Source organism: Lithobates pipiens, unplaced genomic scaffold, assembly GCF_037356315.1.
Source record: "Lithobates pipiens isolate NorthernLeopardFrog02 unplaced genomic scaffold, aLitPip1_a1.2 Scaffold_8, whole genome shotgun sequence".
Lineage (NCBI taxonomy): Eukaryota > Metazoa > Chordata > Amphibia > Anura > Ranidae > Lithobates > Lithobates pipiens.
This window is the reverse complement of record NW_027507903.1, coordinates 551,854,984-551,870,606: the sequence shown is the minus strand read 5'-3', so window position 1 is coordinate 551,870,606 and position 15,623 is coordinate 551,854,984. Positions and strand designations below refer to the sequence as shown.

At 45.8% G+C, this 15,623-nt stretch overlaps 1 protein-coding gene across 10 annotated transcripts in view; it reads left to right on the top strand.

The window, feature by feature from the left end:
• The window catches only part of ANK1 (ankyrin 1), a 404,481-nt gene that overhangs the window by 321,174 nt on the left and 67,684 nt on the right, over positions 1–15,623 (top strand). For all 10 annotated transcript variants that reach the window (XM_077469916.1, XM_077469910.1, XM_077469909.1 and 7 more), the window contains 6 exons: positions 1,457–1,681; positions 5,483–5,637; positions 5,778–5,989; positions 6,097–6,301; positions 13,181–13,277; positions 13,558–13,786. In XM_077469916.1, coding sequence (XP_077326042.1) covers positions 1,457–1,681; positions 5,483–5,637; positions 5,778–5,989; positions 6,097–6,301; positions 13,181–13,277; positions 13,558–13,786 — 1,123 coding nt within the window. The remainder of the gene's footprint in view (positions 1–1,456; positions 1,682–5,482; positions 5,638–5,777; positions 5,990–6,096; positions 6,302–13,180; positions 13,278–13,557; positions 13,787–15,623) is intronic.

Below are 15,623 nucleotides of genomic sequence, written 5' to 3'. Positions count from 1 at the left end.
TGATTCCCAATCAGAGGATATGTGCAATACACATAACAGTGTCTACAAGAGGAATAGTTCTTGTTGCCCCTCGTAATCACTCAGAAGACACCATTTCATGTTTTCCATGCAATACAGGCAAAGAAGAGAAAGGTGCAGATTGGTTTCTAGTGTTGTTACTTACGACAATTCTCTGCATGGAGCACTGTGTGATATACAGGACTTCTAGAGCAGAGGTTCCCAACCCTATCCTCAAGTACCCCCAAAAGGCAATGTTTTCAGGTTTTCCTTTATCCTCCACAGGTGCTTTAAATCATAGGTAATGGATTGATATTTTGGACAGCTTTTTTTTATCTAAGAAAAAATTCCCAAAACATGGCCTGTTGGGGGTACTTGAGGACAGGGTTGAGAACCACTGCTCTAGAGGACATAACAAGAGTGCAGTAATCTATAGTAACACATAAGATTTCCATTTTATGAATTTAATCCAAAGCAAGATGGGTTTTTGTTATGTAAGTCCAATACTGTAAGTTTATAGTACTGTGCAGGAAGTCGCGAATTGCCCAGATTTGTTCCCTCCTTGCCAGGTTGTATTACCAGCATATAACATTTGTCACCTACAAATTATTCCATAGATTAGAACTCCTATGTGCACAAACTTTATCCTAATGCCGCGTACACACGATCGGAATTCTCGTTGGAAAAAGCTCTGATGGTTTTTCCAACGGAATTCCGACGGAATTCGGCTCAAGCTGTCTTGCCTACACACGGTCACACCAAATTCCGATTGTTTATAACGCGGTGACGTACAACAGGTACGACGCGACTAGAAAAAGAAAGTTCAATAGCCAGTAGCCAATAGCTTCTGTCTCGTAGTTGAATCTGAGCATGTGTGATTTTTGGCGTGTCAGAATTGCATACACACGATTGGAATTACAGATAGAAAGTTTTTCCGTCGGAAAATTGAGAACATGCTATCAATTTTTGGCTGGTGGGAATTCGGACAGCTACATTCCGACGAAGCATACCCAAGGTCGCATTTTCCAATGAAAAGCTCTCATCTGTCTTTTTCTAGCCGGAATTCCGATCGTGTGTACGTGGCATAAATTGGCTCTGCAGGTACTATAAAAGCACAGTCTGTATACTCCGAGCAGGCTTAGTGGAGGTTAGTACTGCATCTACAATCCCAACAAATGCTGCTACAGATGGTGTTTTCATGCACAGAAATTGATAGATGACATAAATCTGGTGTATAAATATTTGTTGGATGGATATGAGGCAGATTATGTAAGGAATAGTCAAGAAGTAGAGAAAAGAACATTATATTTCAAACTATTTGAGATCAGTATGACACATTGGCAATTACAGCTAGTTTTTTTTTCTTATTTTTCACTTCAAGAGGATATATTTATATTAGAATTAATATGTAGCCTTTTGTGTGGTTTCTATTGCATGTGACTATTCCTCTCTTTTACAGGTTTTTAGTTAGTTTTATGGTAGACGCCCGAGGTGGCTCAATGCGTGGAAGCCGTCACAATGGTCTACGGATTATTATCCCACCACGGACATGTGCAGCTCCGACACGCATTACTTGCCGCCTTGTGAAACCGCAAAAGCTTAATAACCCGCCACCCCTGGGTGAGGAAGAGGGATTGACCAGCAGGATAATTGCCCTGGGTCCTACTGGAGCCCAATTTCTGAGGTAAGAGATATGGCTACTACCATTACACAAAAACAAGTTTGATTTTTGTTTTGCTGACATGTTTTTTTTACCTCCAAAAATTGTAGATTGTAATGGAGCCCAGACTGAACAATTAGAACAATTATACTAGAAATGCTATTTTGCTTCAGAGTGTTGAAGCTCATTCCCAGCAGATGTATGTATCTTGGTGCGGTTTACATGTCTTGCAAAGGACTCTGTTTATCCGACTTAGGTCACTTTCACACTGGGGCAGGAGGAGCGTTAGCTATTTTTAGCGGCGCTTTACCGTCGGATTTGCAACGCTATTCGGCCACTCAGCAGAGAGGGACCTGTCATCCGCCGGCTCGGCGGAGATCAACGGAGAGATCTCCCGCTGAGCTGGCAGACTCGGGCGGACTCCGTGGCAGCGGAACCGCCTGGTGGGAATGAGGCCTAAGTGTGCAGAATTATTATGCAATTATTATGCAACTAAATGAAAAACAAAAATTATTATGCAACTAAATGAAAAACAAAAAGTCCCATCTCACTTTATTTTCATCTGTTAAAGTGAGAGTAATAAATAAACGACTCAAAATGTACAAATAAACATTTCTGACATTCCAAAAAAAAAAAATCAGTGACCAATATAGCCACCCTTCTTTCCAATAACTGTCCTTCCATTCATGGAGTCTGTCAGTTTCTTGATCTATGGACGATTAACTTTTTGTGCAGCAGCAACCACAGCCTCCCAGACAATGTTCCAGGGACATGCGGTGAGGTACGTGGTTGGTGAGGCACTGGCTAGTATCAGATCCAGATACACGTAGGCAGTCCCGGGACAAGGGCATCTAGAGCCCAGGGCAAACATGCCACACTGCGCATCCCCCCCCCCCACCAAGATGTATGAGCATTATGTGTCAGCAAAAATCCCCTCCCCTAAAACTGAGCACTAATCTGGATGATTAACATCTAAGCATAAATTCCCCCTCCCTCTCCCGCCTTATATGATACCTCAGTGCCCAGAGCAGCCGCCCCTCCTGCCCACCCCTTGTCCCGGCCCTGCACGCAGGTTACATACGCCGCGAACATTAGAGCGAGAGCAATAATTCTTGCACTAGACCTCCTCTGTAACTCTAAACAGGTAACCTGTAAAAAACTGGCCGCTATGTATGTAGCTTCTGACAGACTGCACAAGAAGCCCCGTATCTCCGGAACTGTAGGTGTCAGGAGCCCTAAATTTTGACCAATGGTGGGGTAAGACTTCAGCTACCTACCCCACAGGTTGCCGAGCTACGGCCCTCGAAGCTCGATCATTTTTTTTTTTTATGTTCATGGCACCTCCCCTGACTGCACGTCCTGCAATGTTCAGAGAGGTGTACTGTCTTCCTTGACCGTAAATCTCCCGTTTAAGAAGCGCCCACAAGTTCTCAATAGGGTTTAGGTCAGATGAGGCCTTTCCTGGCTAGCCACGCAGTGAAGTACTTCAATGCATGCGATGGAGCATTGTACGGCATAAATATCATGGTATTTTTGAAGGATGTAGACTTTTTCCCTGTACCACGGCCTAAATAAAGTGTCTTCTAAAAACTGGTAGTAGGTTTGGGAGTTGATTTTGAGTCCATCTTCAACCCAAAAAGATCCAGCTAGCTCATCTTTAATAATACCAGCCCATACCAGTACCCAGTGGCGTAACTAGAACCTTCAGGGCCCCGGTGCAAGAAACCATGAAGGGCCCCTCTGACCCCCAGCTGGTGCCCTTCCGTCCGAGCCCGGTGACAGAACGCCAAGGCCCAGCTGCAAGTGCAATGTTTGTGACCCTGGTAGTTCTGCCACTGGCATAAGCATTTTTTATTTTCATTTTATTTTTCTACCATTTATTTATTTTATTTTTTACAATATTAAAATTTTTTATTATTTACAATTTTTAAGAGCCCCGTTGGGAGCTCTAGTGAGATATCAGGGGTCTAAACAGACCACTGATGTTTCACCTTTGAGACAGAGAAAGGAGATTGAGAACACAGTCTTCAATCTTCATCTCTGCAGCCTCAGCTGCACAGAAAGAATGGGCAGCAATAGCTCTGTACAGAGCTTCCCCTTCAGTCACAAACTGTAGTACTACTTTCCCACCTATTGAAGGATCTCTTAAAGGGGTTGGGGTTTTTCACCTTAATGCATTCTATGCATTAAAGCAGAGTTCCACCCAAAAATTTAACTTCCACTTTATGGGAAGGTGACCCCCTGACATGCCACATTTGGCATGTAATTTTTTTTTTTGGGGGGGGGGGGGGCAGAAACCCTTTTTAGAGGGTTCCAGCTCCGACTTCCTCCCGTGGCCCTGGAAGTAAGTTCACCTCCCCCCCTCTGGGTAATCATCTGGGACATCACAGGTCCCAGATGATTGCCCAGCCATTCACAGCGCGCAACACGGCTCACGTATGCACAGTCCGTGCCCGGCTGTGAAGCCACAGCCGTGCGTCCACAATGACACTCCCAGATCCGTAGAGAGGAGGGGGAGACGAGCGGGTCTTCGTTCCCCCAAATCGCTGGACCGTGGGACAGGTAAGTGTCCGATTATTAAAAGTCAGCAGCTGCAGTATTTGTAGCTGCTGACTTAAAAACATTTTTTGTTGGAACTTCGCTTTAAGGTGAAAAACCTTTTGTCATGCAGCAGCCCCCTAGAGCCCCCTTTACTTACCTGAACCTGGTCTTTTCTCCCCAGGGACAAACTCATCAGCTCTTGCTGGTGTCTTGTGTCCTAATTGGATAGATTGATAGCAGCACAGCCATTGGCTCCCACTGCTGTCAATCAAATCCAATGATGTGGGTGCCGGGGGTGGGGTGTTGCTTTCTGTGTCTCCTCTTCTCCAACGGGGCACTCGAGAAGGAGAGGAGCTACAAGCGAGTCTGAGGGACCCCAGAAGTGGAGGATTGGGGCCACTCTGTGCTTAACCAACTGCACAGTGAAGGAAAGTATGATATGTTTGTTATTTAAAAAAACAAAAAAGAAATGAGGGTTTAGTAACCCTTTAACCTGATTATGCAAGCCATCAGAGCAAGTCATCAGCTGGCTTGGTACGTCCTCTAGGGTCTGGATGTGATTAAATAGGGACAGTAAGTGATGCTACATTTATTATATACCTATACAAATGGACTGTTAAAATCTCAATACAGTAGATCAATAAATAAATCTCAATACTTTGTATTTATTTTGATCCAGTTAATGTGCTTTGAAACAAGGGACCTTGCACTTATACATTATTCATGCATTCTTTGTCAGTGTACTGGATTCCTACAAGGAATACATATTGATTTTTTTTTTTTGCTTCCCCCTAAATAGTGTTGCTTAATCAGTTTAGGGCTGACTTTACACCTATGTGTGCGCATTGTAATGTGCATTCATACTGCACATACCTGGTGTGCATGTGTTTTGGATGTGGTATGCAGCCCTCAACAGCCCCAAAAAGGCATCCATGCAGTACAATCCTGACCCTCAGCACTCTACAATGCAAACATCCAAGAGCACATGCGCTGTATAAGGGTGTGTTGGGAAAAAGGATCAGATATAGGAAAAGTACCACAATGGGCCTCAAAGTAATACATCAAGCAGGACATGTTATCATCTGTGATTTTATACACATAGGTGATGTACAAATGCTCAGATTCATTTGATATTTTCATTGGCTAATTTGAGCACCTTGAGATTTTGCAAGCAATGTGACAGTCGGGCCCAAAAGAGGTGAACATCACTGACCTATAACAACAGAAAAACATTCCTTTCATATCCATGTACTTATCCTGTCTTATACATTTCTTCTGCTGTAGCCCAGTGGTGGTAGAGATACCCCACTTTTCATCAGTGGGACGAGGTGACCGAGAATTAGTCATACTGCGCAGCGATAATGGGTCTGTGTGGAAGGAACACCAGAATCGGTATGGGAAGGAATATCTGGAGGAAGCACTGAGTGGCATGGATGAAGGTATAAATTGTCTACAGTGGAGATCAAACAGTTCAAAGCTGCTTGTAGCATTTAATCCACTGTTGTATACTGAGCATTCTTTTTATGTTACTGGAGTTAAGACCTTGATCAAACTCAATGCCAACTTTGTCCATCCACAGAGCTGGAGAGTGAAGAGGAGTTGCACAAGAAGCGCCTTTGCCGTATTGTCACCACCGACTTCCCACTTTACTTTGTGATCATGTCCCGGGTTTGCCAGGACTGTGAACTCATTGGGCCAGAAGGGGGAATCTTGAAAAGTCGGTTAGTACCCCTGGTTCAAGCCACCTTCCCCCCAACAGCTGTAACCAAGAAAGTGAAGCTTTCACTACAAGTAAGTGCCCTGGACACCCTCATTGTGAGTCTTCTTTATTATATTGTGTGCTGGAATGTATAGAGGAGGACGTAGGAAATGCATTTTCATATCTCATATCTGTCTAGGCTCAACCTGTGCCAGATGAGCTAGTGTCCCGGTTGCTAGGCAACCAAGCAACATTTGGCCCTATTGTCACTGTGGAACCAAGGCGCAGGAAATTTCATCGGCCAATAGGACTGCGCATACCCCTGCCTCCATCTTGGAAAGATAGTCCCAGGGACAGCGGTGAAGGAGATACCACCAGTTTGAGGCTGCTCTGCAGTGTAACAGGTAGGTAGTACAAGTGTTAAAGGGTTTTACTAACCAATAACTAATGCATCCAAGAAAGTTATCTTCAAGCTGCTTCCAGCTGCTCCCCGACAATGTTGCCCATTGTGCATTTTCAGAACTTTTCTTGTTTACTTTTCTGATTTTTTTTTTTTTTTTAACTGCCACTTGTCTATCTCAGTTTTCTGTTTGTTACCATCTTGAAAACAATCTTCAACTTGCATCAGTTTAATGAGGCAGCTTAGCTGAAAGACAGGAATCTATAAGCTGAAAAACAAATCTCATAACTGCACAAAAGGGATGGAGGCTCTACAAAATGGGCAGTAAAGATGCATTGTGTATATATTCTTAAGTTGGCCATACACTGACCGAATTCAACTGGTCTGGCAGGGACCAGCCAAATTCTGATCAGTGTGTGACCTACCCCATTCGTCAAAATTCCTTTATTTGTCTTCTGTTGAAGGGACATGTCCAATTTCCAAAGGTCAGCAACTGCTGGAACCACAGGTGTTGTCAGAATACAGTGATCCATTGGGAGGATTCCTCCATTGACCTCATGTGTGGACGGAGGAATCTGTTAGTATCTTTTATCCAGCACGCTAGAAAAATAAAAATAAGCGTGTATGGTCAGCATCTTGTGTAATTCCTCCCAGTGGTCAAGAGCAACATTAGACTAGTTTCACATACACGGTACAAGAAAAAGTTGTGGACACAGTTGAGTTACACCTTCCTATAAGGCTAAACGTAAGTAGACATCCTTCCATTTTATTGAGTTCAGATTTTTTCAGTGAAGAGTACTGTAGATTCTACCATACAAAGGCATTTTAAACAATTGTGTGCGCCTAACCTTGTGGCAACAGCTTGGGGAAGACACTTGTCTGTTCCAGCATAACTGTGTCCCTGTGCACAAAGACCGCTTCATATATATATACATGGGCGTCCGCAGAACTTTTTCCAAGGGGGGGGCACCATTTTAAGGCCACTCATGCTCCGCCCCTTTTCGACAATCTCATGAAAATCTTTCCACTGGTAATACATATGTGTTATATAACAGATAATTCATCTTCACTTTGTATTGGAATTTACTCTGGCGGCTGTGTTCCATGCCCATATAGCCTAGAGAATGTACATCTTTTTACATTGCAATACATCTGTTGTGGCCATATTTTTATCTCATACTGTCACTGTATAGGCTGTTTTCATCAAGATAAAAATATTGCAACAACAGATGTATTGCAATGTAAAAAGATGTACATTCTCTAGGCTATATGGGCATGGTACGCAGCCACCTGAGTAACCTTGCGGATTCCCATGCTTTCAAAAACCAGCCCTGGAAAAAATTTCATACCAGCCTCACAGCATTATTATACCAGCCCAACAGCATAACGTAATTATTTTCTTGTTCATTAAAGGGAAAACCATACATTTTAAAGCACATTTGATAAAGAGAGTATTATATATAGATATTAAATCACATAGGGCTTTATATATATATATACACAAATATACATATATATATATATATATATATATATTCAAATTCCAGTTAATAGTGGTAAGTGATCAATCATCAAGGGGGACCCCATAAGCTCAGAACGTGGGGGGGACCACCTTCTGCAGAAAGAATACTCTAAGGTAAGGGGGGTGGGTTACTAATATAAGGAGGAAACCCTTTATATCAGTGCCCCTTACATTATCGTATTCACTCCCCCCTTACAACAGTCACTCCCTGCCCCCAACTGGCCTGGCAGTGCTTTCACTGACATCCTCTCAGGTGCACTGTGCAGGGCCCAGTCAGTCGGCTCCAGCTTGGTGGCTCTGGTTTTATCCTATAGTCTCCTGTCCACAGTCCACACAAGTCTGACTTCTCCCATGACCCCCATCCCGGCGGTGCTCCCACTCTTGACTCCTCCCCAGACTCCCTCAGAGACTGCAGACATGCTACAGGAGATGGTCAGAGACTGCAGACTTGAACAAGAGCTCAATGTAGCCTCATCAGTGCCCATCAAATGCAGCCTCACTGTGCCCACCAATGCAGCCTCACTGTGCCCACCAATGCAGCCTCACTGTGCCCACCAATGCAGCCTCATTGTGTCCATCAAATGCAGCCTCACTGTGTCCATCAAATGCAGCTTTACTGTGCGGTGAATGCAACCTCACTGTGCCCATCATTGCAGCCCCTCCTGTGCCCCATGTCCCAGTCTGCAGTCCCTGTCTGTGGGAAGGAGTGTTGTTGATGCTTGGTACGGTACCTTGCATGCCAGCAGGATATCCATGACAGCCAGCAGCAGGCCGGGTCTGTTCTCGTTTTGTATGGGGACGGTGCTCCTTCCAGAGGATCTGTCTGCTGTGAGATGCAGTGGTCCCTGGCCACCTGCACCTTCAGCCGTCCTCATTTTCCGGCCCCAGTCAGCCTGCCCTCTGGTCCTGGGGAAGTGAAGAGCACTGGGTGGGAGTTGGAGAGAAGGGGGAGCAAAGAGTACTGGCAGGGTTGGAGAACACATGGGTGGGGGCAAAGAGCGAGGGGGAGTGGAGATCACAGGGGTGGGGAGCGGAGAGCGCTGGGGGGGACTTAAGAGCACTGGGGGGCCAATAAGAACAGGGGTAGAGAGCACGGTAGGCTGAGAGCACTGGGGGGGGCTAAGAGTGTGGGGTGGTGAAGAGCACTGGGGGGTCAGAAAAACATGGGTGGAGAGCATGGGGGCTGGAGAGTACTGGGGGGTACAAAGAGCAGGGGGGAGTGGAGAGCAATGGGGGAGAGCTTGAAAGCACCAGTGGGGGCCAGAAAGAACAGGGGTGGAAAGCACAGGGGACTGGAGAGCACTATGGGGGGTGGAGAGCACATGGCTGGGGGCAAAATGCAGGGGGAGTGGAGAGTACAGGGGTGGGGAGTGGAGAGTGCTGGGGGAGCCAAAAAGAACAGGAGTGGAGAGCACGGAGGGTAGAGAGCACTGGGGGGGGGCTGGAGAGCACCAGGGGGACAGGAAGAACAAGGGTGGGGAGAATGGGGGGCTGGAGAGCACTGGGTGGGGGCTGAAGAGTGATGGGGAGAGCTGAAGAGCACTGGGGGGGAAAAAGAACAGGGGGAGAGCACTGGGGGAGTGGAGAGCACTGGGGGGAAAGAACAGGGGGAGAGCACTGGGGGGAGAGGAGAGCACTGGTGGGGAGGAGAGCACTGGGGGGGAAAGAACAGTGGGGGAGAGCACTGGGGGAGAGCACTGGGGGAATGGAGGGCACTGGGGGGGAGAACAGGGGGGAGAGCACTGGAGGGAGTGGAGAGCACTGGGGGGAGAACAGGGGGGAGAGCACTGGGGAGGAGAACGGGGGGAGAGCACGGAGGGGAGAGGAGTGGGGGGAGTGGAGATCATTGTGATGGGGAAAACAGGGGGGTAGCACTGGGCAGAATGGAGAGCACTGGGGAGGAACAGGGGGGGAGAGTACTGGGATGGTGGCTAGAGAAGGATGGGGAGAGCTGGAGAGCAGGGGGGGGCAGCAAGAACAGGGGAGGAGAAAATTGTGGGGGGGCAGGATAGTGTGGTGGAGGAGAGCACTGGGGGGGCAAGGGGGAGAGCACTGGGGGGAGTGGAGAGCACTTGGGGGGAGTGGAGAGCACTGTGGGGGGGGGCGAACCGGGGGAGAGCACTGGGGTGAGTGGAGAGCACTGGGGGAGAACAGGAGGGAAGCACTGGGGGGTGAACGGTGGGAGTGGAGAGTTCTGGGATCATGCTAGCTGATGTTACCTGTGGTTTCTTGCTGTTCTTGTTGCCTAGGCATGCACAGGCATAGCACAGATGGGTAGCAGAATATACAGTAACTGGGCTGGGCAGCTCACAGACTGCCAGTGTCAGGCCAGCATATCACTCGGCTCGTCAGCAGCTTGAGTGGGCGGATCCACAACAACACGATGTGAGTGAGAGTGACACACCTACACTACACAGGCAGCCAATCAATGAAGAGGAGGAGTGGAAAGGCTGACCTGCGGAGCGGTGTACACTGGACAGTGAAAACAGCAGAGAGCAGCCAGCAGAGAAACAGTGACAGTCTCAGATGTAGGAAAAAAGTCTGTGGTGGCCGCGGCGGACATTAAACACAACACACAGCCAGGAGACAGTGCCAAGTAGCCAACAACACCTAATGATTCCAGGGGGGGGCAACTGCCCCACCTTGCCCGTATTTGCGGACGCCCATGTATATATACATCAGGGGGAAATTAATTAAAACTGGAGCACTCAGAATCAGCTGTGCATAGTAGCCAATTATTGTTCAATTAACGTGATTGTAAAGGATCAGATTTAAATAAAAATAACAAACATGTTATACTTACCTGCTTTGTGCAAGGGTTTTACACAGAGCAGCCCTGATCCTCTTCTGGGGTGCCCCGTTGGCGCTCCTGGCTCCTCCCCTTCATCAAGTGCCCCCACGGGTAGCAGTTTTCCATTGGGGTGTGCTCCCGATTCCCGCTGCTGCATCCATTGACACAGACAGTGGAACTCGACCCCGCCACCCACTCCCGTGTCACTGGATTTGATTGACAGCAGCAGAAACCAATTGCTCCTGCTGCTATCAGTCTATGCAATGAGAATGGAAAAAGCAGTTGGAGCTGCTGGGCTTGTGCACGTCGCTGGAACCAGTGGCAGAACTACCAGGGTCGCAGCACACACATATGTGACCAGGCCCTGGTGTTTCTGCCACTGTGGGGGGACAGATCCACGGTGAAGTTACTGGCTACAGTTGTAAGCGGAGAGTGTCTCTTACACTCTCACTTACATTGCCCACACCTCACATGGACAGGAGATAGAGCTAGATCTACTCCTCCCTCCTCCTGCCCTTGTCCTCCTGTGTGTGCCTGCGGCCCCCCCGCACTCCAATCAGATTGACGTGTGGGCGGGAAAGCTGGGGATGAGTGGACAGGGAAGCTTAGCAGCCGGGAACAGCATAGAGAATGAACGTGGAGGGTTTGCAGACTGCGTGAGCCTCCTTCCTTCTTGGGGTGAGTGAGCCCCCCCCATCTCTCCTGCCTCTGAATCAGTACAATAATGTAAGGGAACCTTAGATTAAGTGGTGCTCTGGTGTAAAGGGGGCTTTGGGGAGCAGAGACCTCCTTACATCAGAGTCCTACTTTACACCAGCGTCCACAGCATTCCCCTTACATCAGAGCACCCCCTTAAATCAGGGTTCCCAAATACCCCTTCCATCAGAGTTCCCTTTTACTTTAGAGTACACAGAGCTCCCCCTTACAGTGAAATTCTGTGGGCTCTGATCTAAGGGGGGGGGGGGCTCTGCGGACTGTGATGGAAGGGGGGGCTCTGCAAACTCTGATGGAAGAGGGGCTCTGCTGACTCTGATGGAAGAGGGAGCTCTGCAGGCTATGATGAAAAAGTGGGCTCTGTGGACTCTGAAGTAAGGGGGGCTCTGCAGACTCTGATGTAAGGGGGGGCTCTGTGGATTCTGATGTAAGGGGGCCTCTTCAGACACTAATGTAAGGAGGGACTCTGTGGACTCTGATGAAAGAGTGGCCTCTGCAGACTCTGATGTAAGGGGGGCTCGACAGACTGTGATGTAAGGAGGGCTCTGAGAACTCTGATGTTGTAAGGGGGCTCTGTGGACTATGATGTAAGGAGGGCTCTGCGGAATCTGATGTAAGGGAGATTGTGATGTAAGGAGGGCTCTGCAGACACTGAAGTAAGGGGGGCTGCCATGTAAAGGGGGGCTCTACAGACTCTGATGTAAGAAGGGCTCTGCGGACTCTGATGTAAAGGGGGCTCTGTGGATTGTGAAATAAGGAGGGCTCTGCTGACTTTGATATAAGAGGGGCTCTCTTTAACCAGAGTCTGCAGCTTTCCCCCTTACATCAGAGTTCCCTCCTTACATCAGAGTTCCCTCCTTACATCAAAATTCACAGTGTTTCTTCTTGAATCAGAGTTCCCAGAGTTCTCACTTACACTGGAGTCTGCAGAATCCCCTCTTACAGTGTAAGGGAACTCTGTGAGTTCAGATGTAATGGGGAGCTCTGTGGATTCAGATGTAATTTGGAACTCTGAGATTTCAGATGTAAAGGGGAATTCTGTGGATTCAGTTGTAAAGGGGAGCTCAACTCTGTGCATTCAGATGTAAAGGGGAACTCTGGACTCTAATGTAAGGGGGGACACTTGTCATTTAAACCATATGATTAGAAATATAGATAGAAATGCATAGAATGCATTAAGGTGAAAAAATATTTACCTTTACAACCCCTTTAAGGTGAAAAACCTGGAGACTTTACAATCCCTTTAAGCTTTGACAATAAAACCTGGAAGTTGATTGATTGGACCAGATTTTGCATGCTCCATTTTAAGTAGATCTCTCCCATGGATTAATACGTTTGGTGTGGGAGAACTTAAGTGGCCTGCACAGAGCTCTGATCACAATCCTACTGAACACCTTTGGGAAAAATTGTAACTCCATTATAAGCCAAGTCCTCTCGTCCAACATCAGTACCTGACCTCAAAGTGTTTATGGCTGAATGGGCACAAATTTCCACTGACAAAATCCAAAACCTGGAGACTTTAAAATCCCTTTAAGCTTTGGCAATAAAACCTGGAAGTTGATTGGTTTCTCTGCAGAGCTGGACCAGATTTTGCACTCTCCATTTTAAGTAGATCTCTACCATAGAATAATAAGTTTGAAGTCTGAATGGGCACAAATTTCCACTGACAAAATCCAAAAGCTAGTAAAAAAGTCTCCCATAAGGGTGTAGTCTGTTATAGATGCAAAGATGAGGGTGGAGGGACAAAGACATAATAATGCCCTTGGTTTTAAAATATACAACAAATTTATATAGGCGTGACGATAAGGTATCCTTTGTATTCTCTCTATTCTGCATATTCTTCTGTTTAATGACAGGTGGAACAGCTCCTGCTCAATGGGAAGACATAACCGGAACTACAAAATTAATATATGCCAATGAATGTGCCAACTTTACAACCAACGTCTCTGCCAGGTAAGCATTAACTTTCAGAGAGTCAGGGGTAGGCTAAAGCAAAGAGCTCTTAAGTTAATAAAATAAGAGAGCAATGTGCTTTCACCTATAGCAACCAGAACTCTTTTTTCAATAGTCTTGTCATTGAAAGCCTCTTTGTGGTTGTTAGGGGTTTTTATGGTTGCTAAACCCTTGCTTCACATTGTTGCTATTGGTTTTATGCTATTGTATAAAACCCATATTTTATACAATAGCACAATCATTTGTATATTTTCTGCACCAACCTATGTTATCGCTTTAGGTTTTGGCTGTCAGATTGTCCTCGCACTGCCGAGGCTGTTTCCTTCTCCTCCCAGCTGTACCGGGAGCTCAGTGCCGTGCCATACACTGCCCGATTTGTGGTCTTTGCAAAAATGTCAGATGGGCGGGAAGGACGTCTGCGCTGCTATTGCATGACGGGTGATAAACTGGAGAAGACACTGGAACAACATGAGAATTTCACAGAGGTGGCACGCAGCCGGGACATTGAGGTACATGTGATTTCTGTCTGTAGTCCAAGTATAATGTTTAAGAGACTTGGGAGCAGTGAGTAAACGTCACACATAGCTATCAGAACTTTCTGTCAGTCCTGATGGATTACATTCCATGACATCGAGACACCCTATAAATAACACAGGGAACATTATGTATTGTCCCCAGCAACCAAAAGTGATATGCCCCAAGTTACGCAGTCAGTAAATAACGGGCCTCAAGTTTCACTTATAACATAGAAGATTAAACATTGAGTGAAAGTGTTATGTTGTAATAATTATAGAGGAAACATCCAGTGGCAATGGATTATAGTAACACTAAATGAAGAAAGTGTCCTGTGACACTGGTATACAGGCGTACCCCACTTTTAAGTACACAAAGTGCAAAATCAGACTCACTTCTGTATAGAAACCAATGAGCTTCCAGGTTTTTTTACCAAAGCTTAATTGATCAAGCTGAGGTTAGAAGCTCATTGGTTTCTATGCAGAAGTGAGCCTGATTTTGCACTTTCCAGCTTTAGTAAATAAACCCCATTGTGTACTTAAAAGAGGGGTATGCCTGTATAGTAACAATAATACAGGAGGCATCCAATGACATGGGTACATGGTAAAAACAAATGAGGAGACATCCAGTAACACTGGCATATAGTAACTATAAATCAGGAAGCATCCACTGACACTGGTATATAGTAGCAATAAAGGATGAAACATCCAGTGGTAAAGCTATATAGTGAAAATAATACAGGAGGCATCCAGTGACATGGGTACATAGTAACAATAAATGACGAAGCATCCAGTGACACTGGAATATAGTAGCAATGAATGGTATCCATGACACAGGTATATAGTCATAATAATGATAATGAGGAAGCATCCAATGAAATGGGCATATAGTAACAATAAATTGGGATGCAAATACTGACACTGGTATCTATATAGCAATAAATTATGAAACATCCAGTGGTAAAGGTATACAGTGATAATAATACAGGAGACATCCAGTGACATTGGTACATAGTAACAATAAATGAGGAAACATCCAGGGTAGGCTGTGATTGCTATTCTGTACTGCTGGAGGATTGTTTGCTATCCATTATTTAATTGCCAGAAGTGGATTTGCTATCTTCATTGTTTCCCATAGCAGCAATAACTATACCCCGGTCCATTCCCCTACTGGGCATCAGCGCTCCATTACCCTCCAGCCCTGTAGCTGCCCATATATTGCCTCCGTGGACTCAGTCTGTAATACAATGGAGGAGTGATACATAATTCATGCAGTGGTATATAGAAACAATAAATTAAGACCCATCCAGGGACAATGGAATTTAGTAACAGTAAAATGGGAAACATCCAGGGGTACTAGTATACAGTAACCATAATACGGGGGGCATCCTGTGACATGGGTACATAGTAACAATAAATGAGAAAACATCCAGTGACATGGATCCTTAGTAACAATAAACGAGGAAGCATCTAGTGACACTGCAATATAGTAATAATAATACAGGAGGCATCCAGTGACATGGGTATATAGTAACAATAAATGAGAAAGAATTTAGTGACACTGGAATATAGTAATAATAATAATATAGGAGGCATCCAGTGAAACTAATACATAGTAACAATAAATTAGGAAGAATCTAGTGACACTGGAATATAGTAATAACAATACAGGAGTCATCCAGTGACATGGGAACATAGTAACAATAAATGAGAAAGCATTTAGTGACACTGGCACAGAGTATTAATAAATGAAGAAGCATCTAGTGATACAGGTACATAGTAACAATAAATGAGGAAACATCCAGTGACACAGATCCTTAGTAACTATAAATGA